The sequence below is a fragment of the Triticum aestivum genome, chromosome 3A (assembly GCF_018294505.1).
Source record: "Triticum aestivum cultivar Chinese Spring chromosome 3A, IWGSC CS RefSeq v2.1, whole genome shotgun sequence".
Lineage (NCBI taxonomy): Eukaryota > Viridiplantae > Streptophyta > Magnoliopsida > Poales > Poaceae > Triticum > Triticum aestivum.
Genome location: NC_057800.1, coordinates 139,639,092 through 139,660,966, shown reverse-complemented (window position 1 = coordinate 139,660,966; position 21,875 = coordinate 139,639,092). Strand labels below are relative to the sequence as shown.

General features: G+C 49.4%; 2 protein-coding genes across 2 annotated transcripts; both read left to right on the top strand.

The window, feature by feature from the left end:
• The first annotated feature begins 6,117 nt into the window (after positions 1-6,117).
• LOC123060708 (uncharacterized) lies at positions 6,118-10,478 on the top strand. The gene is made up of 3 exons (XM_044483526.1): positions 6,118-6,306; positions 6,404-6,555; positions 10,136-10,478. The coding sequence occupies exons 1-3, from the start codon at positions 6,210-6,212 to the stop codon at positions 10,214-10,216; spliced, it is 330 nt and encodes a 109-aa protein (XP_044339461.1). The 5' UTR covers positions 6,118-6,209; the 3' UTR covers positions 10,217-10,478.
• Positions 10,479-13,007: 2,529 nt separating this feature from the next.
• On the top strand, positions 13,008-15,375 carry LOC123058150 (uncharacterized). Its single transcript, XM_044480969.1, has 2 exons — positions 13,008-14,277; positions 14,984-15,375. Exons 1-2 carry the CDS (start codon positions 13,178-13,180, stop codon positions 15,162-15,164), a joined length of 1,281 nt encoding a protein of 426 aa, XP_044336904.1. The 5' UTR covers positions 13,008-13,177; the 3' UTR covers positions 15,165-15,375.
• Positions 15,376-21,875: the final 6,500 nt, after the last annotated feature.

Sequence of the window (21,875 nt, the reverse complement as noted above, 5' to 3'; positions counted from 1 at the left end):
TCTCGGACATTATTGGTCTTTATTATCCACTTTTATATTATTTTTGGGACTAACCTATTAACCGGAGGCCCAGCCCAGAATTGCTGTTTTTGCCTATTTTAGAGTTTCGAAGAAAAAGAATATCAAACGGAGTCCAAACGGAATGAAACATTTGGGAACGTGATTTTTGGGACAAACAAGATCCAGGAGACTTGGACCCTATGTCAAGCAACCAACAGGGAAGCCACGAGGTAGGGGGCGCGCCTACCCCCCTAGGCGCGCCCTCCACCCTCATGGGCCCCCTGTTGCTCGACCGACATACTCCTTCCTCCTATATATACCTACGTACCCCCAAACGATTAGAAACGGAGCCAAAAACCTAATTCCACCGTTGCAACCTTCTGTATCCACGAGATCCCATCTTGGGGCTTGTTCCGGAGCTCCGCCGGAGGGGGCATCCATCACGGAGGGCTTCTACATCAACACCATAGTCTCTCCGATGAAGTGTGAGTAGTTTACTTCAGATCTTCGGGTCCATAGTTATTAGCTAGATGGCTTCTTCTCTCTTTTTGGATCTCAATATAATGTTCTTCCCCTCTCTTGTGGAGATCTATTCGATGTAATCTTCTTTTTGCGGTGTGTTTGTTGAGACCGATGAATTGTAGGTTTATAATCAAGATTATCTATGAACAATATTTGAATCTTCTCTGAGTTCTTTTATGTATGATTGCTTATCTTTACAAATCTCTTCGAATTATCAATTTGGTTTGGCCTACTAGATTGATCTTTCTTGCAATGGGAGAAGTGCTTAGCTTTGGGTTCAATCTTGTGGTGTCCTTTCCCAGTGACAGTAGGGGCAGCAAGGCACATATTGTATTGTTGCCATCGAGGATAACAAGATGGTTTTTTTTATCATATTGCATGAATTTATCCCTCTACATCATGTTATCTTACTTAAGGCGTTACTCTGTTTTCATGAACTTAATACTCTAGATGCATGCTGGATAGCGGTCGATGAGTGGAGTAATAGTAGTAGATGCAGACAGGAGTCGGTCTACTTGTCTCGGACGTGATGCCTATACGCATGATCATACAGATATTCTCATAACTATGCTCAATTCTGTAAATCACCTCACCTTTCCAGTGGCACTCTTGAATTTCCAAGTTGAGGTCAGGTTCAATCATTCCTTTCCAAATCATGCATATGCATCACATACCGCATCCCGCATATCATACCATGTTCATGTGTGGTTTGTTTACTATGTTGTGTGCTTCTTTCCGGAGTTGCTTCTTCGGGTTGGTTCCGGTAACGTCGCGTTTGTGAGGACCCCTTCGACTACGTCCGTTTGTCTTCTTCATGGACTCGTTCTTCTTCCTTGCGGGATTTCAGGCAAGATGACCATACCCTCGAAATCACTTCTATCTTTGCTTGCTAGTTACTCGCTCTTTTGCTATGCCTATGTTGCGATACCTACCACTTGCTTATCATGCCTCCCGTGTTGTTAAACCAAGCCTCTAACCCACCTTGTCCTAGCAAACCGTTGTTTGGCTATGTTACCGCTTTGCTCAGCCCCTCTTATAGCGTTGTTAGTTGCAGGTGAAGATTGGAGCTTGTTATCGCTTTGCTCAGCCCCTCTTATAGCGTTGTTAGTTGCAGGTGAAGATCCTCAGCCAGATCTGGCCGGAGATCGCCGCCGCCACGCCCGGCGGCACGCAGCAGCGTGGCGGTGGGTGGCGGGGCACTGGAGGCAGCGCACTGGAGGCGGGGGTGGCACGCAGCAACGTGGTGGCAGGTGCGGCGCACTGGAGGCGTGGGAGGGGTCGTGCGGGTGGAGGTTCTTTTTTTATTTTCTTCCTTAATTAGGAATGTAATGCGTGCTTTATTAGGATGGAAGGAGATTAATGGGAGAAATAAATTGGAGAGGGAGGTGATTTGTTTGAAAAGTGATCTCATGTATATGGTATTATTTATGAATTCTTAATTACCAAATATTTACATGATTGATTGAATCGACACCTGCCAAAGCAAGCATGAATAAATGGAAGAAGTATCAGACACGATTCGGTTTTAAGTGTGAAGAAGAAAAAATTAACATGGGAGTGGTGGTGGGAGGTGAGGCGAAAATAAACCGGACGAAAAAAAATCAGACGAAAGTGGTGGGACTATTCAATCAACTCGTCCATTAGAAATAGAGATTATGAACAAGGGGGACACTATGCAAATAATGCAGCCGCCATCATTAACGATTGCTACCATTCGGCATGTGATTTCAGTTCAATTCGTTTTGAGTCCTGCCCTAGAAAAGTAAATGGTGTTGCCCATGAACTAGCCCGTGCGGCTAGATTTAGTTTTCGTAATGAGTGGATTGATGATGCCCCGATTGTTTTACTTCCTCTTTGCTACTAAAAGATGTAACTGCTATCACATATCAATAAAAAAGGGAGTTTTAGTTGTAAAAGAGGATGCCGATATAGAGTTGACGTCCACTTACGAAGGCAACATATGCGAACAATCCTTCCCATCGGGTGCGAGCTATGCCTCACCCATATCGAGTCCTAAGAGCAACTCTAACCGGCCCCCCTATAACCGGTTAGAGAAGTAAAATTTGTGGTTTACTTCTTTAAATCGGAACTAGCCGAACTCATATAACCGCTAGGTGAGTACAAATTTTACTTCGAGCGGCCGTGAGGAGTAAATATACTCGACCTCTCGGTCGCCGAGTAAAATTTTCCACGCCCATGCACCTCACCTCACCAACCAGTGAAAAGGTCAAATAAAAAATAAAAAATAAAATAAACCTGGAAAAATGGAAGACACTAAGAAACATAAAAATATGAAGAAAAAACAAAAAAAACAGTGAAAATACAAAGAGAAAAATAAAAAAATAAAACCGGAAAACACCTTGAAAAAATCATACGGAAGCTTCACACCAGCGTGGAAGGTTCCTGGAACGTTTCCATCACATAACACTTCACGATTTTATGATGAGCCGGTTCATTTTATCTAGTATACCTAAATAGTTGATTGTCACTACCTTGAATTCTCTTAACATCCAAGCATTCCGCCTCATCAAGTATGCCACGTCAACATCCACTAACATTATTTTTTAGCCCATGCAAACCGTATCTCATACTTCTAATCTATAATACCTAAATAGCTCATCCCCACTACCTTATTTCTCTTGACATACATACTATCCACATCAACAGCATGCCACCTCAGCAATTTTTCTCACAAATCATGTGATCAAACTCTGGTAATTAGTCTTTTTTTAGGGGAACTCTGGTAATTAGTCGAAGCGGGCATGTTTTGTCTTCCATTGCCGCTGAATTGGTATAAAAACTGATAAAATAAGCCCATCGGCCCATCTCCCGTATCTATATACTTTTCCATCTTGGTAGAGCAGGCGACGCCCTCAACCCGCACCCACGCACCACCGGACGGCGCCCCAGCCAGATGTTGTGCATGAACACCGCCGCCTCCGACGGACAAGGATTGAGCTTCTCTGTTTGCTCTCCACGGATCCAGGTGCCCGGTCAGATCCGCCGCCAGGAGGTGTCGGCAGCCACGACGCGCTCAACCTCGGCGACCTCCTCAAGAGCGGCTGCCACCACCGCCCGGTTACCCAGAAGCATGCGGATCCGCCCATCTACGCCACAGAAGAGTAGTCATATCGCTATCCCCGTTGAGAAGTGGAGCAACTCCGCTCCCATTGGCCGTCATCTAAGGTATTTGGTGCCAACGCCCCTGATTGAGTTTCCCTCCTCCTCATCTTCTCCATTCCCTTCATCCTCACCACATCAAGCTGTTCGTGTCCTTCTCGAGATTTATTCATTTCCTGCCCTAAAAATCATCGCCGTCCATGTGTATCTCCTGCTCGTATTACATGTATCGAACATGGTGAATTTCAAGTCCTCTCGGTCGCCACTGCACCGTCATGGCCGCCTGCTCGGCTAATCTGAAATTAGCTCATCTTGATCGGCCACCTCTGTCAGGTTTTATATAAATTCAGATAGCTATGTTTATGATCTTCCATCTACACATAGTTGGTTGAAAGTGTCAGATCTGTACTACTACATTTTTTAATGGATCATGTCCTATAAGGGGCTATCTGGAGCTAGATTATGGCAATACTGCTCCATGTACTCTTATTTAGGATCAATATATCTCTATGTAATAATTGTGACATTATGCCCCGTTGAGATTAAACAAGAACTGATAATTATGGCGTTTTTCCTGTATTATGCTCTTTTGATGTGCTAAAATGTTATGCAGCTGCTAGAATTGACTGATTCTATTACATTGTGCATGCATCCATTGTTACATATGTCCCAGGTTAACAAGAAACACTGTATTCACATTTGTTTTTAACTAGGATGTGCCCTCCTATGGCATGATCTGTAAGTAACCTCTATGTTTTCGATCATTTTTTGTTAGAAATCTTGATGTATACACAAAAAGGGGTACTGAAGTCACCTCAATTATGTCATTTTTTATGAAGGTAATGCAAGATGACTGGATGTTTATTTTTCTGCATAGTTCTAGTCCATAATACTATAGATATGTTTAGAAGTTGAAACCTCAGATATGTTTAGAAGCAGGAACCTTATGATTCTATCTGGACTAGTGACATTTATTTACCTACTTTTTGAGATGAGTCAAAGTAAATGTCATTAGTCCAGACAGAATAATAAATAAACGATTCTCTTTTGACGCCAAACACATGTCTATCTGGACCACATTCTAATGTATGGCGTCAAAAAAGAATCGTTTATTTATTATTCTGCTAATCCTTTTTAAGAGACAGCTGGTTTGTGGAGTAAAACATCAATTTTAGGCAATAGTTTCCGCAGCAACGCGCGGGGAATCATATCTAGTTCTCTCAACATGCAAGCCTCTCACTAAGCATGCCATATCTCCCTCCACTAACATTATTTTTCAGCCCATGCAAACCATATCGACATGTTTATTTTTTGTTACTAGATATATGTAGTACATCAGACAATTATTTTATTTGTTTACTTTTCAAAGATTGTGAAATGCCCCAATTTAATTGTTGCAACTGTACATGCATACCTCTTTACTCACATATAGTGCAAGTATGGAATATTTCTACATTAAAAATATTAGCTTTTGATTTATATATTTTTCTTCATACATATAGTGCACGTTTATATTAGGTAGAATATTAGTTGCATGTTATATTAGGTAAGATATATCTGTTGCATGTTGGTATTTGGTAAGATATGAATTAATTTTTTACGGGAATAGTAGGATATTAATTACATGGCAGATTTCATGGGATAGCGTTGAGTCAAAACGTGTTTATAACCAATGGCAGTGATGGGTAACTAGAGCGTTAAACGTGTTTGATGCTCAACATTGGAGCGATTTGAACCGCTAGATAACATGATTTGACGGTAGAGATGGTTTGGATCTGTCCCTTTGGGTCTTTTTATATTGGTACAGATACATTTCCCTTCTCAGTTTTTTTAAAATTTCCTTCATTTTTCATTCTTAACAAAATTCAAAACTATGTTTTGAAATTTGAAGAAATATTCACAAAGATAAAAAATGTAATTTAAAATATTCATGAGTTCAAAAAATGTTAATTTTTTTGAAATAATAATCATGATTTTGGGAAATGGTCGCAAATTTGAAAACAAAATCAATACTAAAAATTTTCAAATTCAAAAAGAATCATGAATTTATAATCAACGTGAATTTTAAAATATTTGCAATTGTGAAACAAAAATTACGAATTTGGAAAAACATGATTTTTTTTTGCAGATTTGTAAAAGTTTCATGTCATTTAAAATGTTTTGTGAATTCATAAAATGTTCACTAACTTAAAAAATGTTCTGATATGGAAAAATGTTCATGATTTGAAAAAATGTTCGTTAATTCAAAAATGTTCGTATTTTTCTAAAAATTTCGTAAATTTGAAAAAAATCATTTATTCAAAAAGGTTTGTGAATTCGAAAAATTCTCACGAATTGGAAAAATAATCGTAAATATATAAATAAAAGAGAAAAAATAAAGTCAGGAGAAACTGGATGAAAAAACGAAAAAAAAAAGATCGGCATAACTAGGCCGGCCTAATAGGCATTCGCAAGCGCCGCTGGAGGGTGCGCGTTTGAGGAGTATCCAGCGCGAATGCGCGATACGCGTGGCTATCCACCCCTCAGTAGATTGTAAAAAAAAAAGGATCCAGCCCTCAGTCTCCCCTATGGCGGCCTTGGCCTGTGCATCTAATGTGCGCCGCCTCCTCCTCCACCCCGGCGCCGGAGCTCCGGCGAGATCCTTCTACGCCCAGCCCTACCAAGGTACACCCGCTTAGTTACTTCCCTCCTGATCCGTAAACTTTGTGGTTCTTTCTTCGCCGTTCGTTGCGGTGAAGTGGATTGGGATTCCTGTGCGCAGCCAAGGTAGGCGTGGTGGAGTTCTTGAATGGGGTCGGGAAGGGGGTGGAGACGCACGCCGCGAAGCTGGAGGAGGCCGTAGGAGGCGATCTCCAGAGGCTGCTCGAGACCCGCACGCTACGGCTCAAGAAGCTCGGCGTCCCCTGCAAGCATGTATGTGTCCTCCCTGTTCAAGACATTCCTTTGATTTAGTTTATTGTGTCCTTTGTAGTTTCACAGAAGGCTTGATGTGGTTTTGCTGGCTGCGCCCGGTTTCTTCGGGCATTTTCGTTGTGTAAATGTATAGTTTGGATAGGTTTTGTTCTCCAATGTTGTGATGCTTGGATAAGAGCCATCGGGTTAGTTTGGTATTAGATGGTTCATGTGCAGGAACACAAAGGCCCCACCCTTCTTGATGAAGTAATTTGAGGAAGTCTGGCAAATTTGTTCAAAATGTCTTGACCTGTCGAATGTTCTAGGCATATGATTGCATATAAATTGGCACACACATATCCAGAAAGAACCAATTAAGATGTTCAATAGCATGATTTAGGATAGCATACAAATGCCAGAGTAAACCGAGGTTCGACATCACATTGTTGACTCAGTGTCATACCTGTGTGGAACTCATTAGCATGTGATGGGTCCTTGGAAGACGTTTCCACCAGGTAAGACCTCTCCGGGGTTTAAAATCAGAGTTATCATAACAGAAGTCCCTCGCAAATGACATATCCTATAGCGATGTCCTAATAACCAGCATTTATGAACAATTGCCACAAAATTAGGAAAAACTTTGGGACTGCAATGTCAAAATTCTTTGTTAACTTAAGACTGAGAAAAAGGTGATTCAAAGACGACCCTACAGAAATGTGATAACTGAAGGAAATGCAGAAGTAAACTAAACGAAATTAATCTGAATATCGTATTCAGCTTTTGATAGCATTTTATTAAACCAGACATCTAATAGAAACATCCCAGCTCTATTTAGTGAGGTCCAGTTTGCTTCCAAAGCTTTGAGAAATAGCCTAGTTGATATGTTCATCCACACGCTAATTACAACAATAGGTAAGCATAAAGATTTACCAAGTATGGAATGTTAAATCAACCATATGCAAAAGTTTGAATGGAAAAGAAATGGTTGCTGATTCAGTTGAGTATCTAAGCTGAGCACATTGTCCCATAACATGAAACAAGTCTATAAAGAAATTTTGAGAACATCTTTAGGAGCAGAAACCTGATAGGCTAAGATGAGGAGGAAACTACTTGTTTCATTGTGTATTATTATTCTTAAGCTGCAGAATGGCTCAATGATTCTAATATTTTGAGAAAATAAGTATCATATCTCGAAAACAATTGTTCATACTACTACATCTAGGGAAGTGCATGGATGAACCTGGGTACATATGAACCCACTTTGAAAAACACATTTCTAAATGCTAAAAAAATCCGAAAAAGGTGGCATGGGTACGTCTTCATGTTCTATGTGCGTGCATAAAGTTTCACGGAAAAATAACTTTTTTGTGGCCTGTGCAAAAAAGACAAAAAATTGTGTTGTGAAATGCTATTTAGAAGCACTGAAATTTGTCTTTTTTGCGGAGACAAAACGAAAAGACATTTTTTCACAAAACTTTGCGCCGCGCACACACATTTGTGAACATGTATGCTTTTAAAACGTGCTTAAAATGCATATTTTGAAAAGTGGGTGCAGATGCCCCTGGGTTCAGATTGTGCCCACTCACTACATCTATCAGTATAAATGCATTGAACGGCTCTGATCAAGAACTTAATTACTTGGCATTAAATAAAAATTGCAGGCTCCACATAGCAAGAACTGCGAAAACTCCCTGAATCTGTACAAATAAACCCTTAGACAATGTACATGTTATCTAGACAGCATTTTTTTATACAAGCATACAACCAGAGCAGTTGCCATTAGTAAGAAAAACAGAGCATTTGCTGAACTATAGCTTTTCTTGTCAAGCTATAATTGACCATGTTTATTCATTTAAAAACCATAACACCCAACTTCTACTAATTTGAAATCCAAATGACCGCATCCTAGAGTACAGACTGTTTATTGAAGGGCAGCCCGGTGCACGTAGCTCCCGCTTGCGCAGGGTCCAGGGAAGGGTCCGACCACTTTGGGTCTATAGTACGCAGCCTTTCCGTACATTTCTGCAAGAGGCTGTTTCCAGACTGTTTATTCTTCTAAACAAATGTAAGTATAAACTGGAGGGAAAAGAACTAAAACTAAGCTCACATAGATCACTGAATGCAAATGCATGCTAAATAAGTACTGAAGGAACCAAATAATTGTAGCTTCCATCCTACTTGTCTAAATAATCATTTATCAGCACCCTTACTTCAGGCACGGACTCAAGAAAATTGCGGAAATTGTAGCTATCAGTAAGACAGTAACTTTGCTCTGTAACAAATGATGGGTTTTCTCTTGGCTTTTAAGTATGAGATTTTCATCCATTTGTAACCATATAGAAGGTCCCCCCCCCCCCCCCCCAACCATGTCCTGGTGTACCCTTTTCGAACCTTCAGTTCTGAGCAATCAAAAGAACCAAGCGCACATAGTGCACCACCATAGACAGCAACAATTTGTCCTTATAGCATGATCCTGTCTATAAACTTCAGAAGAGAGCATACTTTTGATTTGGGCAGACAGTTTAGCAACTGTATTAACATTATCATCACGTGGATTAATAGCATACAGAGCTACATATTTGTTATAGCATACAGAGTTATAACTGACAATATAGTAGGTGTGCCATGGACTGATAAAATTACAGGATCCTTTCATTGGTTTCATTTCTCCACATTTGACAAAAGCATAGTTTACAGTAATGTCACTGCCGGACCAGGAGTACAACAGGCACTATTTTAGCATATGGGTTATTCAGGCCAATACAGAGGACACTACCAAATTCCAACAGATTTATCAAACGTGCTCCATGAATCCCCGATAATCTGGTAGAATGGAATCTGTAGGTAAAAATGGTAACCAGGAAGGAAGATTCGAGTGCACTAACATTCAGGTAGCAAGTTTGTACTTGTTTGTTTCACCTAGTTACTATAGTCAACATGAAATGGCAGCACCAACGGACAAAGGTTGGACGTCAGTGGAGGCTTGGTCGGAGGACATGACACCCACAAAATATAAGTTGTGCCATATGGTGGGCTGGTGAAGGCACGTTGTGGTGCTGTGGTGGCCCGGCGGAGGAGGAGGAGGCTGGCATATGTTGAAATCTGATTTGGACTTGGAAAATTTTGAGTTGAATGCATTTGCAGTTCAATAACTTCATTGAGGCTGCAAATTTTGATAGAACTACAGTATCTATAATTTCTGAATGTGAATGCATTTGAGGTAATTTCTTCTGTCAATTAACGGCTAGCATACTAACATGTGTGAAGTGTTACTTAGTCGATTGTGATATTTCCTAGGAAGTAGGTGGCTTGTAAATGTGTGGGTAACATTTGGTGGATGTTCCAATTGCTTGTAAAATACCGTGAGCGGTGTTCTAAATAACAGCAGTGCATGAGAAGCATTTCAGATATTCCACATATCCAGGTTGCTAATCCACACAAATTTTAAAGATAGTTCACAGCTTGCTAGCCGCTAATTTCCATCATCAACGTTTACCGTGATATGTTTCTTCTGTTTAATTTCCTTTCTTTCCCAGGCGGTTAATTTATGATTAAATTATGCGAATTAAATTACTAACTTCGTTTCTTTGCCATGGTGCAGAGGAAGTTGATTTTGAGTTTTGCCCACAAGTACCGCCTTGGTCTTTGGAAGCCCCCAGCAGAAGCCAGGAAAGTGCAATAAAGTTCGTTTGTTTTCAAAGTGCCCACTTGGAGAAATTTATGTGATGTTAATGTTATTGGGCCGAAGCATGCTTGGGACATCGAATAGTTGTGTTGTATGGATGCCGCAATTAGAATGTCATCTGATAACTGATAAACTCTCATGCACATCCAACCAATAACTGGCCCACTAGATGGTACTCTTTTGTAGGATTTCTCTTTGTTAGGTTTGGGCATCATCACTCTTATTGTTCTGATGATTATACCAGAATGTTACTGTATTATGCATATGTGCGATCATTATTTTATTTTCTTCTTTAAAGCAATAGCATTGGTGGGTCCAATTGTTCTCAACAAAACATGGAATAATCCAGCAGCAGTAGTGGCATAGCCCTACCATCAGCTCATCGCAAATGTGGCTTTGAGGATGCACTGCACGGCAAGCAGCACAGCAACAAATGGAACAAAACAGGAAAAACAACAGCAACGAAGACCAAAAAAAGCTTCCCAAAATAGCCACATGTCTCGAGAGCTGCGGGGTCCTACAAGACCAGTAATTTAGCATGCAGGTAGGCAAGGCAAAAAATCTGCGGACATGTCTCCGCTTACGGTAGGCAAGGCACCGATCATCTAAGTGTCTGCTCCTGTGTTTTTCGTATACCTAGAGATACGATCGGTAGCAGGTCCGCGCCTCAACTCCCCGTGGGGGATGACACCCATCGAGCTCGTCCCGCCGCCGCTGCCGAGGATGGTGAGTGTGGCGATGACTAGGGAGGACTGGGAGGCGAGTGAGTTCATCGTGGCGTAAGCCGCTGACGAGGAGTACATGGCGGACCTCTGCTGCCAGTCCCCTGAGCTTGTGGAGGCGGAGCGGTCGATCTTCTCAGAGTGTGCGGTCGACAGGGAGGTCATCGTCCTCTCCGATGACAAGGAGCACGGCGTCGATGACGGTGGCAAGAACGAGGAGCAGTTTGACGTTGAAGAGTGGCGACGCATCTTCCCCGACTCCCAGCTACGACGACACATGGCCGGGCCCATGGGCGGTGGGATGTCGCGGGCGGATTGGCTTGCCCTCTACAAGGGTGACGATGACGATGATGTTTAGTTTTGGTTTAAACTTTATGATTAGTTTTTAGTTCTATGTTCATGTTTAAGTTTAAATTGAATGATAGCAGACCCCTTAAAACCGCGCGGGCCGTAAAATTTCGACGACTAATACAGGTTTGGCCCCTTTTTTGGGCCAAGCCAGAGCTTGTATAGTCGCCTCGGCCCGTAAATCTTTTACAGTGGCCCAGAAACCGCCCCCTTGTGCAGTATAACTAAGGGTCTGCGGCTGATATACGGGGCCGAACCCTATCCCCGCGCCGCCGCAATCCCTCCTCTCCCCTCTCGATTTTCTCGCCGCCAACGACTCCAATCCGCCGCCCAACTCCACCATGTGGCGCGGGATGTGGTCCTCGGACCGCGGCGCCCGTGGTGGCGACGACCCCGAGTGGGCAGCTCCTCTGCCTATGCGTTGAGCTCCCGTACGGCGCCCACGCCGGTGAAAACAGAGTCGGAGCCTGAGCCGGAGCGGCGGGGCGGTGGCGTCGTCGAGCCGGAGGATTTCCTCCCCCGGCGGAGGCAGACGCCTTCAAGGCCGCCATCCTCGCGAGCAGTGCGTGGGAGGAGGAGGCGGAGCAGCGCCGTCGACGAGACGCCGACCTCGACAAAGTCCTCCTCGAGCAGGGGCTCTCGAAGGCGCAGGAGTTCGACGACAACTTGGCAGGATGGTACCGCGAAGCCAAGGCGCAGGACAACATCTACATCAACCTCGGCTCCAGCGATGAGGATTGAGCTCCTCCGCTGCCGCACCCGGATGGCTCCGCTGAGCCAAATTTTGGCATTAGGGTTAGGGTGGCTGTTACGCCTCCGATCTAGTTTGTAAAAAATGACCATGTACGACTTTTGTATGATGATCAATTAACTATGAATGCTAGTAGTCCTGCCGGAGTAGTTCGATTTCTCACGCCAAGTTTTGGTTTCAAAATTTACAGATTTATTTTAAAGTTTCTGTTTTGCTGCAGCTGTTTTCGATCCGTATCCGAGGCATTGCTGTTAACTCACTCTGTGCATTTAAAAATCAAACCGAAAAACCATACCGAAAATAAACCGAACCGAACCAATTTTATGGTTTTTATGGTTTCTGGTTTCGATATGGTATGAACTTTTCATACCGATCTAAACTTGGTTTTTATGGTATATACCGGAAAATCAAACGGTTAACCGAAGTAAAAAATAAATTTATATTTCTTGAGATGAACAATCATACAAGTTGTTATTTTTCTTGGACATGAGTCAAATCACTACTAAGCACGCAATTTTTTCTTGTAACATAGTCATTTTTCTATTTTTAAAATGCTAAGCACGTCCATAGCCATCAACAGATGAATCAATGCATGCATATATACTTATATATATATAGTCATATACTATTTGTGTAGAATAGTATGTGTTTTGAGTCATAAATTTGCTAATTATTATTACGTCATTTCCAAATTCACGTCGACTTTGGTTTTTATGATATATACCGAACCATACCGAAATAATTTGGTATATACCGAAACCGAACCGTATTTTAATTTCATACCATATTTATCGACGTATTAATACCGTACAAACTGAAAAATCGTATAAATCAAACTATGTAAACCGAATAAACCGAACGCACAGGATGACTGTTAACTATAAACACACCTTTTAGGTCGGCGACATAAGGTGTCCCCTACAGATACTTAGATTTGGCAAAAACAGAGGGAATCACGTAACAAAATTTTTGCAACGAGCCAACGAGCGGGGAGTTCCCAAGATTCCGTGCAAATCCTCTCCTCATTTCTCCGAGACCCCTCCCGCACCTTTTAGGACGAGCAGCCGACTATCCTCCACAGCCAATCCGACGCTAGGGTTCTGCCGCCACGGCCCACCGGCGCCGCGGCCGCCAGAGATGGACGCCGCGGAGATCGCGGAGAAGGTCCGCGCCCTCGAGGCCGCGCTCGCCGCCAAGGCCTCCCGCATCTCTGACCTGGAGGCTAGGGTCTCCCTCCTCGAAGCCGAGAACACGCGCTTCAGGAAGGCCGCGCCCAATGTACAGGCAATGGATCATTCAGGCGACCAGGGCCCAACCTTCGGCCGATTGGACGAGGGTTTCGGCGGAAACAAGCAAAACTCAGCGGGAGGCCATCCGGTAAATGGTTCTACAGAGGTCAGTGACCGCGGGCCAGAGGGGATGGCTGTTGGCGTCGCCATTAGGAGTAGCGCGGAGGAGAGCCTTCTTGCTGTCCCGGCTCCTTGGGAGCGCACAGTGCCGCCGGTGATTGGCGAGAGCGGCGGCGAAGACGAGATCGAGGATGCTGATGTGGGTCTTGAAGACGATGATGTTCCGATTATGCCACGAGGCAACAAGCGTAAAGCGATGATTGCCAGCGATAGCGACGACGAGGACTGGAATGACAAGGATGGTAAAGTGCAGGAGGGGTTGGGTGTTACACCCGGTGGAAAGCGTTTGTTAAGTGGACTCAGTGATGATGAAGATGATGCTGAGGATGTTTGTGTGGTTAGGCCAGAGCATGTGCCATGTGCAGCTGAGACAGGGATTGAAGATGAGGAGGACGAGGACGGGGATGATAGAATCGTCATTCGTGAAGTGGTTCAGACGACGAAGGACGAGAGGGGCAGTAGAGATGATGGTGAATTGGGTGAAGAGTATGTGGAGAGTGAGGATGATTCAGCAGAAGCCAGTAGTATGGATGGATTTATAGATGATGAGGATTGTTCAGAAAATTATAATGAAGAGCCTGTTGAGCCAGAAGAGTCTGACGGTGACATGAACTATAAAGATGTTATGGATGCGATACGTCGCAAAAGGAATGCTAATGGTAAGGGGTGGGACTACGAGGCAGAGATGCTCTCAGCATTTGCTGAACAGGATGAACTTTGCTTGAAAGCCGTATGCGCTCTCTACCGAAAGCAAACTGAGGAAGAACAGTCAATAAAAGCCAGCATGGTGCATAACGGACAAGGATTTAGCCAGATGGATGCTGTTAGGTATGCCTTGGTGCAGTTAATTTGCGTGTATGCAGCGCTATTATAAACTGTTACTAACAGCTCTATCTCCATTTTACAATTTTTCATGCTTCATTTGCGATTTAGCTTTACCTCAACATAATTTGCGCCGCTAATTGCCTGCAAAATGTAGACTTCAGAAGGAGATTTGCCTTATTTGTAATGATAACTTATTAACTTGCATCTACATCTTATCAATTCCAAAAGTAGAGTTGTAGGTAAGAAGAAATTCCCTGAGTGGATTAACAAACATCCCTCATGCCGGCTGATGTGTTGATCATGCCTTACACTGATTTTGATGTTCAGTTGTATTTGGAAAGTGCCTTGGTTTTCATGTGCATTGTAGGGCCTTGTCAGACTACATTGGTGTCAAAATTGAGCTACCTTGATTACTGTTAAGGATCCTCGTAATCAGGTGTACAGGATGTCCTAACTAGTGCTCATTGGTGGTGTATTTATTCTGGTTCTCAAATTTAATTTTTGGTGTATTTGGTGTAGTGGATTAACAAATACCTAACATGATTTCCTTTGTAACGATTGAATAATAATAATACACATCAAGTATATGTAGTATTTACTTCTGTCTTCATTTTTCAACGTATCGCTCCAATCATAAGAGAAGATCAAGTGCTAGAATTCAATAAGAGTTTCTGTTTGTCTCATGATGCAAATTGTTTTCTTTGTTTAGGGGATCTCACATAGCAGAGTTTCTTCTGGATGGTGATGCTCTTGGACCACCTAGGAAAACTGTCGATGATTTGGAAAAATACAACAAATATGCTCTCAAGTTCTGTCAGAAGATCGCTAGGCATTACTCAAAACAGCTTTTTGCGATATATCAGAACAAGGAGGACCCCTACTTTCCCTGAATGGTAATGCTAACTCCAGATGGTGACCTTTGTGTGGCCGTTGTAATGTTTTGCATGCTCAAGCCTGTCCCTGTCATTTTTGTGTATATATACGTTCAGTTCTCGTTTCTTCTGATGCAGTTAGGGCATGCTAAAGTTAGTTTTGGGGGATGGCAACCATCCTATGTAAATCACTAGGATGCATGTTTCTAAGAAAAGTGGTTGTCTGATCTCTGATGCGGTTTCCGCTGTGGTACCAGTGCCTCTTTTGGAGATGCTGCTCAACTGCCGATTCACACACAAAACTGCATATTTATATTTATGTAAAGGTAGTACTTCTTAGTGCAAAACAGGAAAGCGAAAGCGAAAGCGAAAGGAAGAGCAACAACAATGACCCGAACTGAACTCGCAGGAGCATTGGTTAGTTTGCAAAATCCATGTTCACGTTGATTAGCGTCGGTGATGGTCCAACGGGAGTGAAAAGTTATTTACGAAGCTGATGGCGCTGGCTGGCGACCCTGCGGGCGATCCCGCGCGCGACTCCGCCGCGCCCTCGCCGGCGACTTCCCGCCTCGCCCCTCCCTCTCCCGTGGCCTCCCCGCCTCCACTCTGCCGCCCCCCCCCCCCCCGCCTCCGCAGCGGCGCCGGGCCGATTCTCCTGGGCCGACTGCGCGGAGGACCCCCCGTTTCCCCCTCCCGTCTCTTCGCCGGTCCCGGCGCTCCCCTGCCCCGGCCACCGGCTTCCCCCTCCCTGCCGGCCCGGGAGCTCAGCCCCCCACGCGTGGGGTTTGGCTCCCGGCCGGCGGGCGTCCCTCTCCCCCCCCTCGGCTCCTCTGAGCCCTCCCCGGTCCGCCCCCTCCCAAGCTGGGGCCTTGGCTGGCCGGGCCTCCCGTCGCCGGCGCGGGCGCACCTGGGGCGTGGCTGGGCGCTCCGATAGGGGCACCGCCCGCGCCTCCTGGCGCCGCCGGGGGTGGCGGCTCGGCCGCCGGGTCCCCCGCCCTCCTCCCCCTCGCCGAAGGACTCCTCCCCCTCGGCTCTCTCGCGCCGGGCGCGCCGCGCCGCCCCGTACCGGCCATTTATCGCACACTTCGGGACCTCCGGTCTCCGGGTGCGGGCGGTTCGGGGCGCGGTTGCTCTCCCCCTCCCCTCCTCGTCCCCGCGCCGGCGGCGGCGCCCATGGCCGCCGGCGGTAGGGTTCCAGCCCTCCGCCCCGCCCTCACTCGACTTGTGGGCCGCCCCGCTCGGGTGGCTGGGCTGCTGGGTCCTGGCCCGCCCCGGCCGGTGGACCTCCCGTGCTCGATCCTGGGCCTCCCCCGGCCTACCTCGGACCGGCCCGCCCAGCTCCCCCCCATCCCCCCCCCCCCCGGCTGGGCCGGCCTGCCTCTGACCCTAGGCCCAGGGCGGTGGCCGTGCCCTCGATCTGGCCTTCCTGTGGATTTCCTCTCCCTCCCCCGATCCGCGCCGCCACTCCCCTCCCGCTCCTCACACCTCCCGTCCCCCGGTCCTCTCCGGTGCCACTCGCCGCCCCCCTTTCCCTTCCGGCCGGCGCTCCGGAACCCACCTCTCTGCCCCCCTGCTTCTCCCTCCCCCCGGCCCCGCCCCCTCCCTCCTCGCCGTCGCGCGCCATGCCGAGGGAGTGGGACGATCCCGCGCCCCGGGACAAACGCAAGGCTGGCGAGCTCCACCGGGAGCCCGCTCGCCCCTCCCCCGACAGCCTTCGACACGAGGAGGAGCTCCGGAGGGAGCTCCGAGAGCTCTGTGACCGCCGCCGATCCCCTCCCCGCCGCGAGGGCCGTGGCCGGTCCCGCTCCCCTCGGGCTTCTCCGGGCGAATGGCGTGGACGCCGGCGCTCCCCGTCGCCGCCCTCCCGCCGGGCCCGCTCTCCCTCCCCATCCCGCACCGCGCGGCCGAGCCCGCCCCGCCCCCGGGATGGGATCCTCCCCACCCCGGTGGAACCCCGACACTATGTGCCGCCCCATGCCGCGGCCGCCGGGGGTGCGGCCCCGGCCCTGGCTCCCGGTGGTGGCCCCGCCCGCGGTTGGTCCGGTCCGGCCAAAAAGAAGAAGTGGAGCGGCGTGCGCGCCGCGCCACCCGTGCCTCCGCCGGCGGGCCATGGCTCCACTCCCGCGCCGGGCCCCGTCTCCGGCCTTCCTCGCCCCCCTTGCTTCAACTGTGGGGTGAGGGGTCACTCTCAGGTCACCTGCGTCAACCCCCAGTGCTGCTACCTCTGCAAGGACCCCGGCCACCCCGCCATCCTGTGTCCGGATAGACCGGTGGTCTCCGAGCTCATGATGTATGGGCATGGGATTGAGGGGTTGGGCTTCTTCCACCTCGAGGTTCCGGATGCTCCTCCACCGTCTCCCTCCCTCCAGGCGATTGTCACTGTCGTCGACGGCGTGGCATCCCCGGAGATGATCGAGGCGGAGCTCAACCACCTCTACCGACACCAGTGGGACTGGGTGGTCACTCCCACCGCTGGCCACATCTTCTCTGTCGTCTTCCCCGACTCTGCCAGCTATGGCTACGCGACGCGTAGTGGCCGGATCACCCTCGCCCTCAACCAGCTGGTGGTCGAGATCTCCGAGCCAGTTCTCGACGCTCAGGCTGTGGCCGTCCTGGACACCGCCTGGATCCTCATCGCCGGCCTGCCCGATATTGCGCGGTCCGAGCCCGTCATCCGCCAGATGTCCCGTCTCCTGGGCAAGGTGGTGGCCGTGGACGAGCTCTCACTCCGCAAGGAGGAGGAGGTCCGGGTCAAGGTCAAGTGCCTCGACTCCACCAAGCTGCACACCTCAGTCCGCGTCTTCTTCAACGACCAGGGCTTTGACCTCAGGATTGCCCCCGAGCCACCCAACCACATTGGGCGTCCCTGTTCCTTGGACGCTGGCCTCCCTGGTGGCAACCCGGGGGCCGGTGGGGACTACCACGGGCGGCACCGCTCCCATCGCTCGGATGAGGAGGGGGCTTCTGAGGACTCCCGCTCCCCCTCCCCCTCGCCCCCCACCGACCGGGGGGGCGGGGGCCAGGGCCGCAAGGCCGCTCTACTTCCTCTGCTGGATGACTCTGCTCTCGCGCCTGTTCCCTCCTCCGAGGGGAGCGACATCTCCAGTGTGGGCATGGTGGTCTGCCCGACCTCCTCCCCGCGCTCTCCTACGTTGTCCCCTGCCACTGGGACGGTCTCGGCGGACTTGCTCTTCGTCGCCTCCTCCACCCTCGTGGAGTCGGCGGCGCCGGTGGAGGGGCTGGCATCGCCGGCGGCGGTCCCCCTCTCCCCGGCCGCCTGCGCCCCACCCGACCCATCCCCTCCTCGGAGGATGGATGCCCAGGCCGCTCCCCCCCTCCCGCTCGACGACCCTGCTTCGTCGCCTCTCCTCGTCCCGTTGCCTCCGCCTCCTCCACCACCGGCTGGGACGCTGCCTGAGCATCTCCTCTCCAGCTGCGCCGGGCCAGCTCAGCTGGCGTCGCCGTCTTCGCCGGTTTTGAGGGAGGGGGCGACTCGCGTGCTCGCCCCGATGGCGGCCCAGCCCCCTCCCCCCCGCTCAGCTGCGTACTCCCGTCGCGGCAGGTCGACCTCCTCCCCGGTGGTGGCCTCTCGCTGGAGTGCGCGGCTGGATGCGGCCCACCCGGAGGGATCCCCGGCTCTGCCCATCCCCGAGCGGGCAGAGCTTCGCGCGGCTGCCCGCAACCTGGAGCCAGGCACACCCCCCGTCCCCCCCTCTGCATCGTCTTGTTCCTTTTCTGCTCTAGAATCTATCCCCCTCGGCAACCTTGCCAAAGTGGCCTCCGACTCTGCTATCATTTTCAGGGGGGAGGTTGGCCCCCCTTTAGTTCAGATAGCTGCCATCCGGGCGCGCGAGATCCTTGAGGGGAAGCTTGCCGAGGCCCGTGCTGCTCTCCTTTCCCTCCCGGACGCTCCTGCAGACAGGATCCCTCCCTCTACCTCCGGGCCGCGGCGACCGGCTCCCCCACCTCCGGGCGAGATCCGAGGCCGTACTCGCGCCCGCACTGCCGCTCTTCGCGCGCAGAGCGCCTCCCGTGTCCTGGGGTCAAGCAGCCCCCCGATGGCTCCATAATGCGGGCCCTCTTCTGGAACATCCGTCGCTTCGGTCATGATGGTCGTCGCCGCTAACTTGTGGAATACATGCGAGATGAACACATCGACATCGTTGCTGTCCAGGAGACCATGCGTCGCGAATTCTCGCTCCCCGAGCTCGATCGTTTGAGCTCCCACCTCTTTGCGTGGCACTGGCTCCCTTCTAGTGGGAGCTCTGGCCACTCGGGTGGCATCCTTTTAGGCGTGAAGGATGCCACATTCGAGGTGGGCAGTATGGACTGGGGGGAATTCTTCGTCAGCATGGAACTCTTCGAGAGATCTCTCAACTTCAAATGGGAGATCGTCATTGTCTACGGGCCTGCCGACCATAGTAGGTCGGCAGCCTTCCTCGAGGAGCTGCATCATAAGATCTCGGCAGCCTCCCTCCCCGTGGTGGTGGGTGGCGACTTTAACCTGCTGCGCGTGGCGGAAGACAAGAGCAACGACAATGTTTGCTTTGCCAGAATGCAGATGTTTAATGACTTCATCGCCGACCTCGCCCTTCGGAAGATTGATAGGATTGGTGCGCGGTTCACTTGGACCAATCGGCAATCCTCCCCGACCCAGTCCGTGTTGGACAGGGTCCTTGTCTCCCCGGAGTGGGACCTTCGCTGCCCCCTCTCCTCTCTCCGCGCCATCAATAGGATTGGCTCGGACCATGTCCCCCTTCTTCTCTCCTCTGCGGACGAACGTCCGCCGATCCCTCCTCGTTTCCGCTTTGAGACCTTCTGGATCTCCCAGGCAGGATTCACGGACGCAGTTTGCGCCCGGTGGATTGAGGCCAGAGCCCACCCCCATCCCAGGCCTCCCTCGGCGATTGACACGTGGCACCTTTGTGCGAAACGTGGTAGAAAGTTTATGAAGGGATGGGGGTCCAACCTTGGGCGCGGTGCCAGAGAGCGCAAGAAAGCGCTGCTTTCCGTGATTCAGGCTCTTGACCTCCGGGCTGACTTGGTGGGTCTGTCTCCGGATGAGTGGCTCGCCCGATATGACCTCGAAGACCAACTCTCCGTGATCTACTCCGATGAGGAGGCCTATTGGCGCATTCGGGGCACCCAGAAGTGGGTCCTGAAGGGTGATGCGAATACCGCTTACTTTCAGGCGATCGCCAACGGCCGCCGTAGACGCAACACCACCCCCCTCCTTTGGGATGGGGACACCCTTCTTCAGGACCCTCGCGACATCCGGTCTCATGTCGACGGCTTCTATAGGTCCCTTTTCTCTGCCGCTCCTCGGAGCGGCGTTTCCCTCGCCCACGATTGTTGGGCCGGTATTCAGTTAGTCTCCAAGGCGGAGAATGCAGCCCTGACGGCTCCCTTCTCTGAGCAGGAGGTCTGGGAGGCTATCAAGGGTATGAATTCCTCCTCGGCACCTGGCCCTGATGGCCTCCCTGTTGTTTTCTTCCAGACCTTCTGGAACGTGATTAAACCAGAGGTCATGGCCATCTTTGAAGAATTCTTTGTGGGTACTATCGACCTAGGACGCCTCAACTATGGGATCATCTCCCTCATCCCCAAGGTCCCTGGGGCGTCCGACATCCGCCAGTTCCGGCCGATCACGGTCATTAATGTGATCTTTCGGATCTTGGCCAAAGGGTACGCCAATAGGGTGACCCTGCTGGCTGACCGGATTACACATCCTAACCAGTCGGCCTTCATTAGAGGACGATATATCCTGGATGGTGTTTTGGTCCTCCATGAGGTCCTTCACGAGGTCCGGACTAAACGCCTTAAGGCGGTTTTTCTGAAGATCGATTTCCACAAAGCCTATGACTCGGTCAGCTGGACCTTCCTTAGAGAAGTCCTTCTTCGGAAGGGCTTTGATGACCGCTGGATCACTAGAGTCATGCAAATGGTCTCTTGCGGTCGCACGGCGCTTAACATCAACGGCGAGGTTGGCCCCTTCTTCCCTACCCTTTGTGGGGTTCGCCAGGGCGACCCCTTCTCCCCGTTCCTCTTCAATATGGTGGTGGACGCCCTGGCTACCATTCTTGATAAGGCCAAGGCTGCTGGCCACATTCGTGGGATTACCCCACATCTCTCTGGGGGATCCGGGATTTCCATCCTTCAGTATGCTGATGACACGATCATCATGGTCGAAGGCTCGGAGATGGACATCGCCAATCTCAAGTTCCTCCTTCTATGCTTCCAACACATGTCGGGTCTCAAGATCAACTTTGATAAAAGCGACGTCATGGTAATGGGATACTCCTCCTCTGAGTCTCTGGCCATCGCCAATCGGCTTAATTGCCGTCTGGGCTCTTTCCCCACCTCCTACTTGGGGACCCCCATTAGCGACTCGCGCCTTTCTGCCACGGACTTGAGGCCCACTATATCTAAGCTCCAGTCCCGGTGCGAGCCCTGGCAGGGGAGATGGCTCTCTAAGGCGGCCCGAACTATTCTTATCAACTCTTCCCTCTCTAGCCTGCTGCTGTTCCTTATGAGCTTCTATAGCCTCCATGAGTCCCTACATAAGGAGATTGCCAAGATCCAGTCTCGCTTCTACTGGGCTGGCGAGCATGATAAGCAGAAGTACCACATGGTCAGCTGGCCTGACATCTGCAAGCCCCGAGAGCAAGGTGGCCTGGGCATCATGTGCTCCAAGCGAATGAACATCACTCTTCTCTCCCGCTGGCTCTG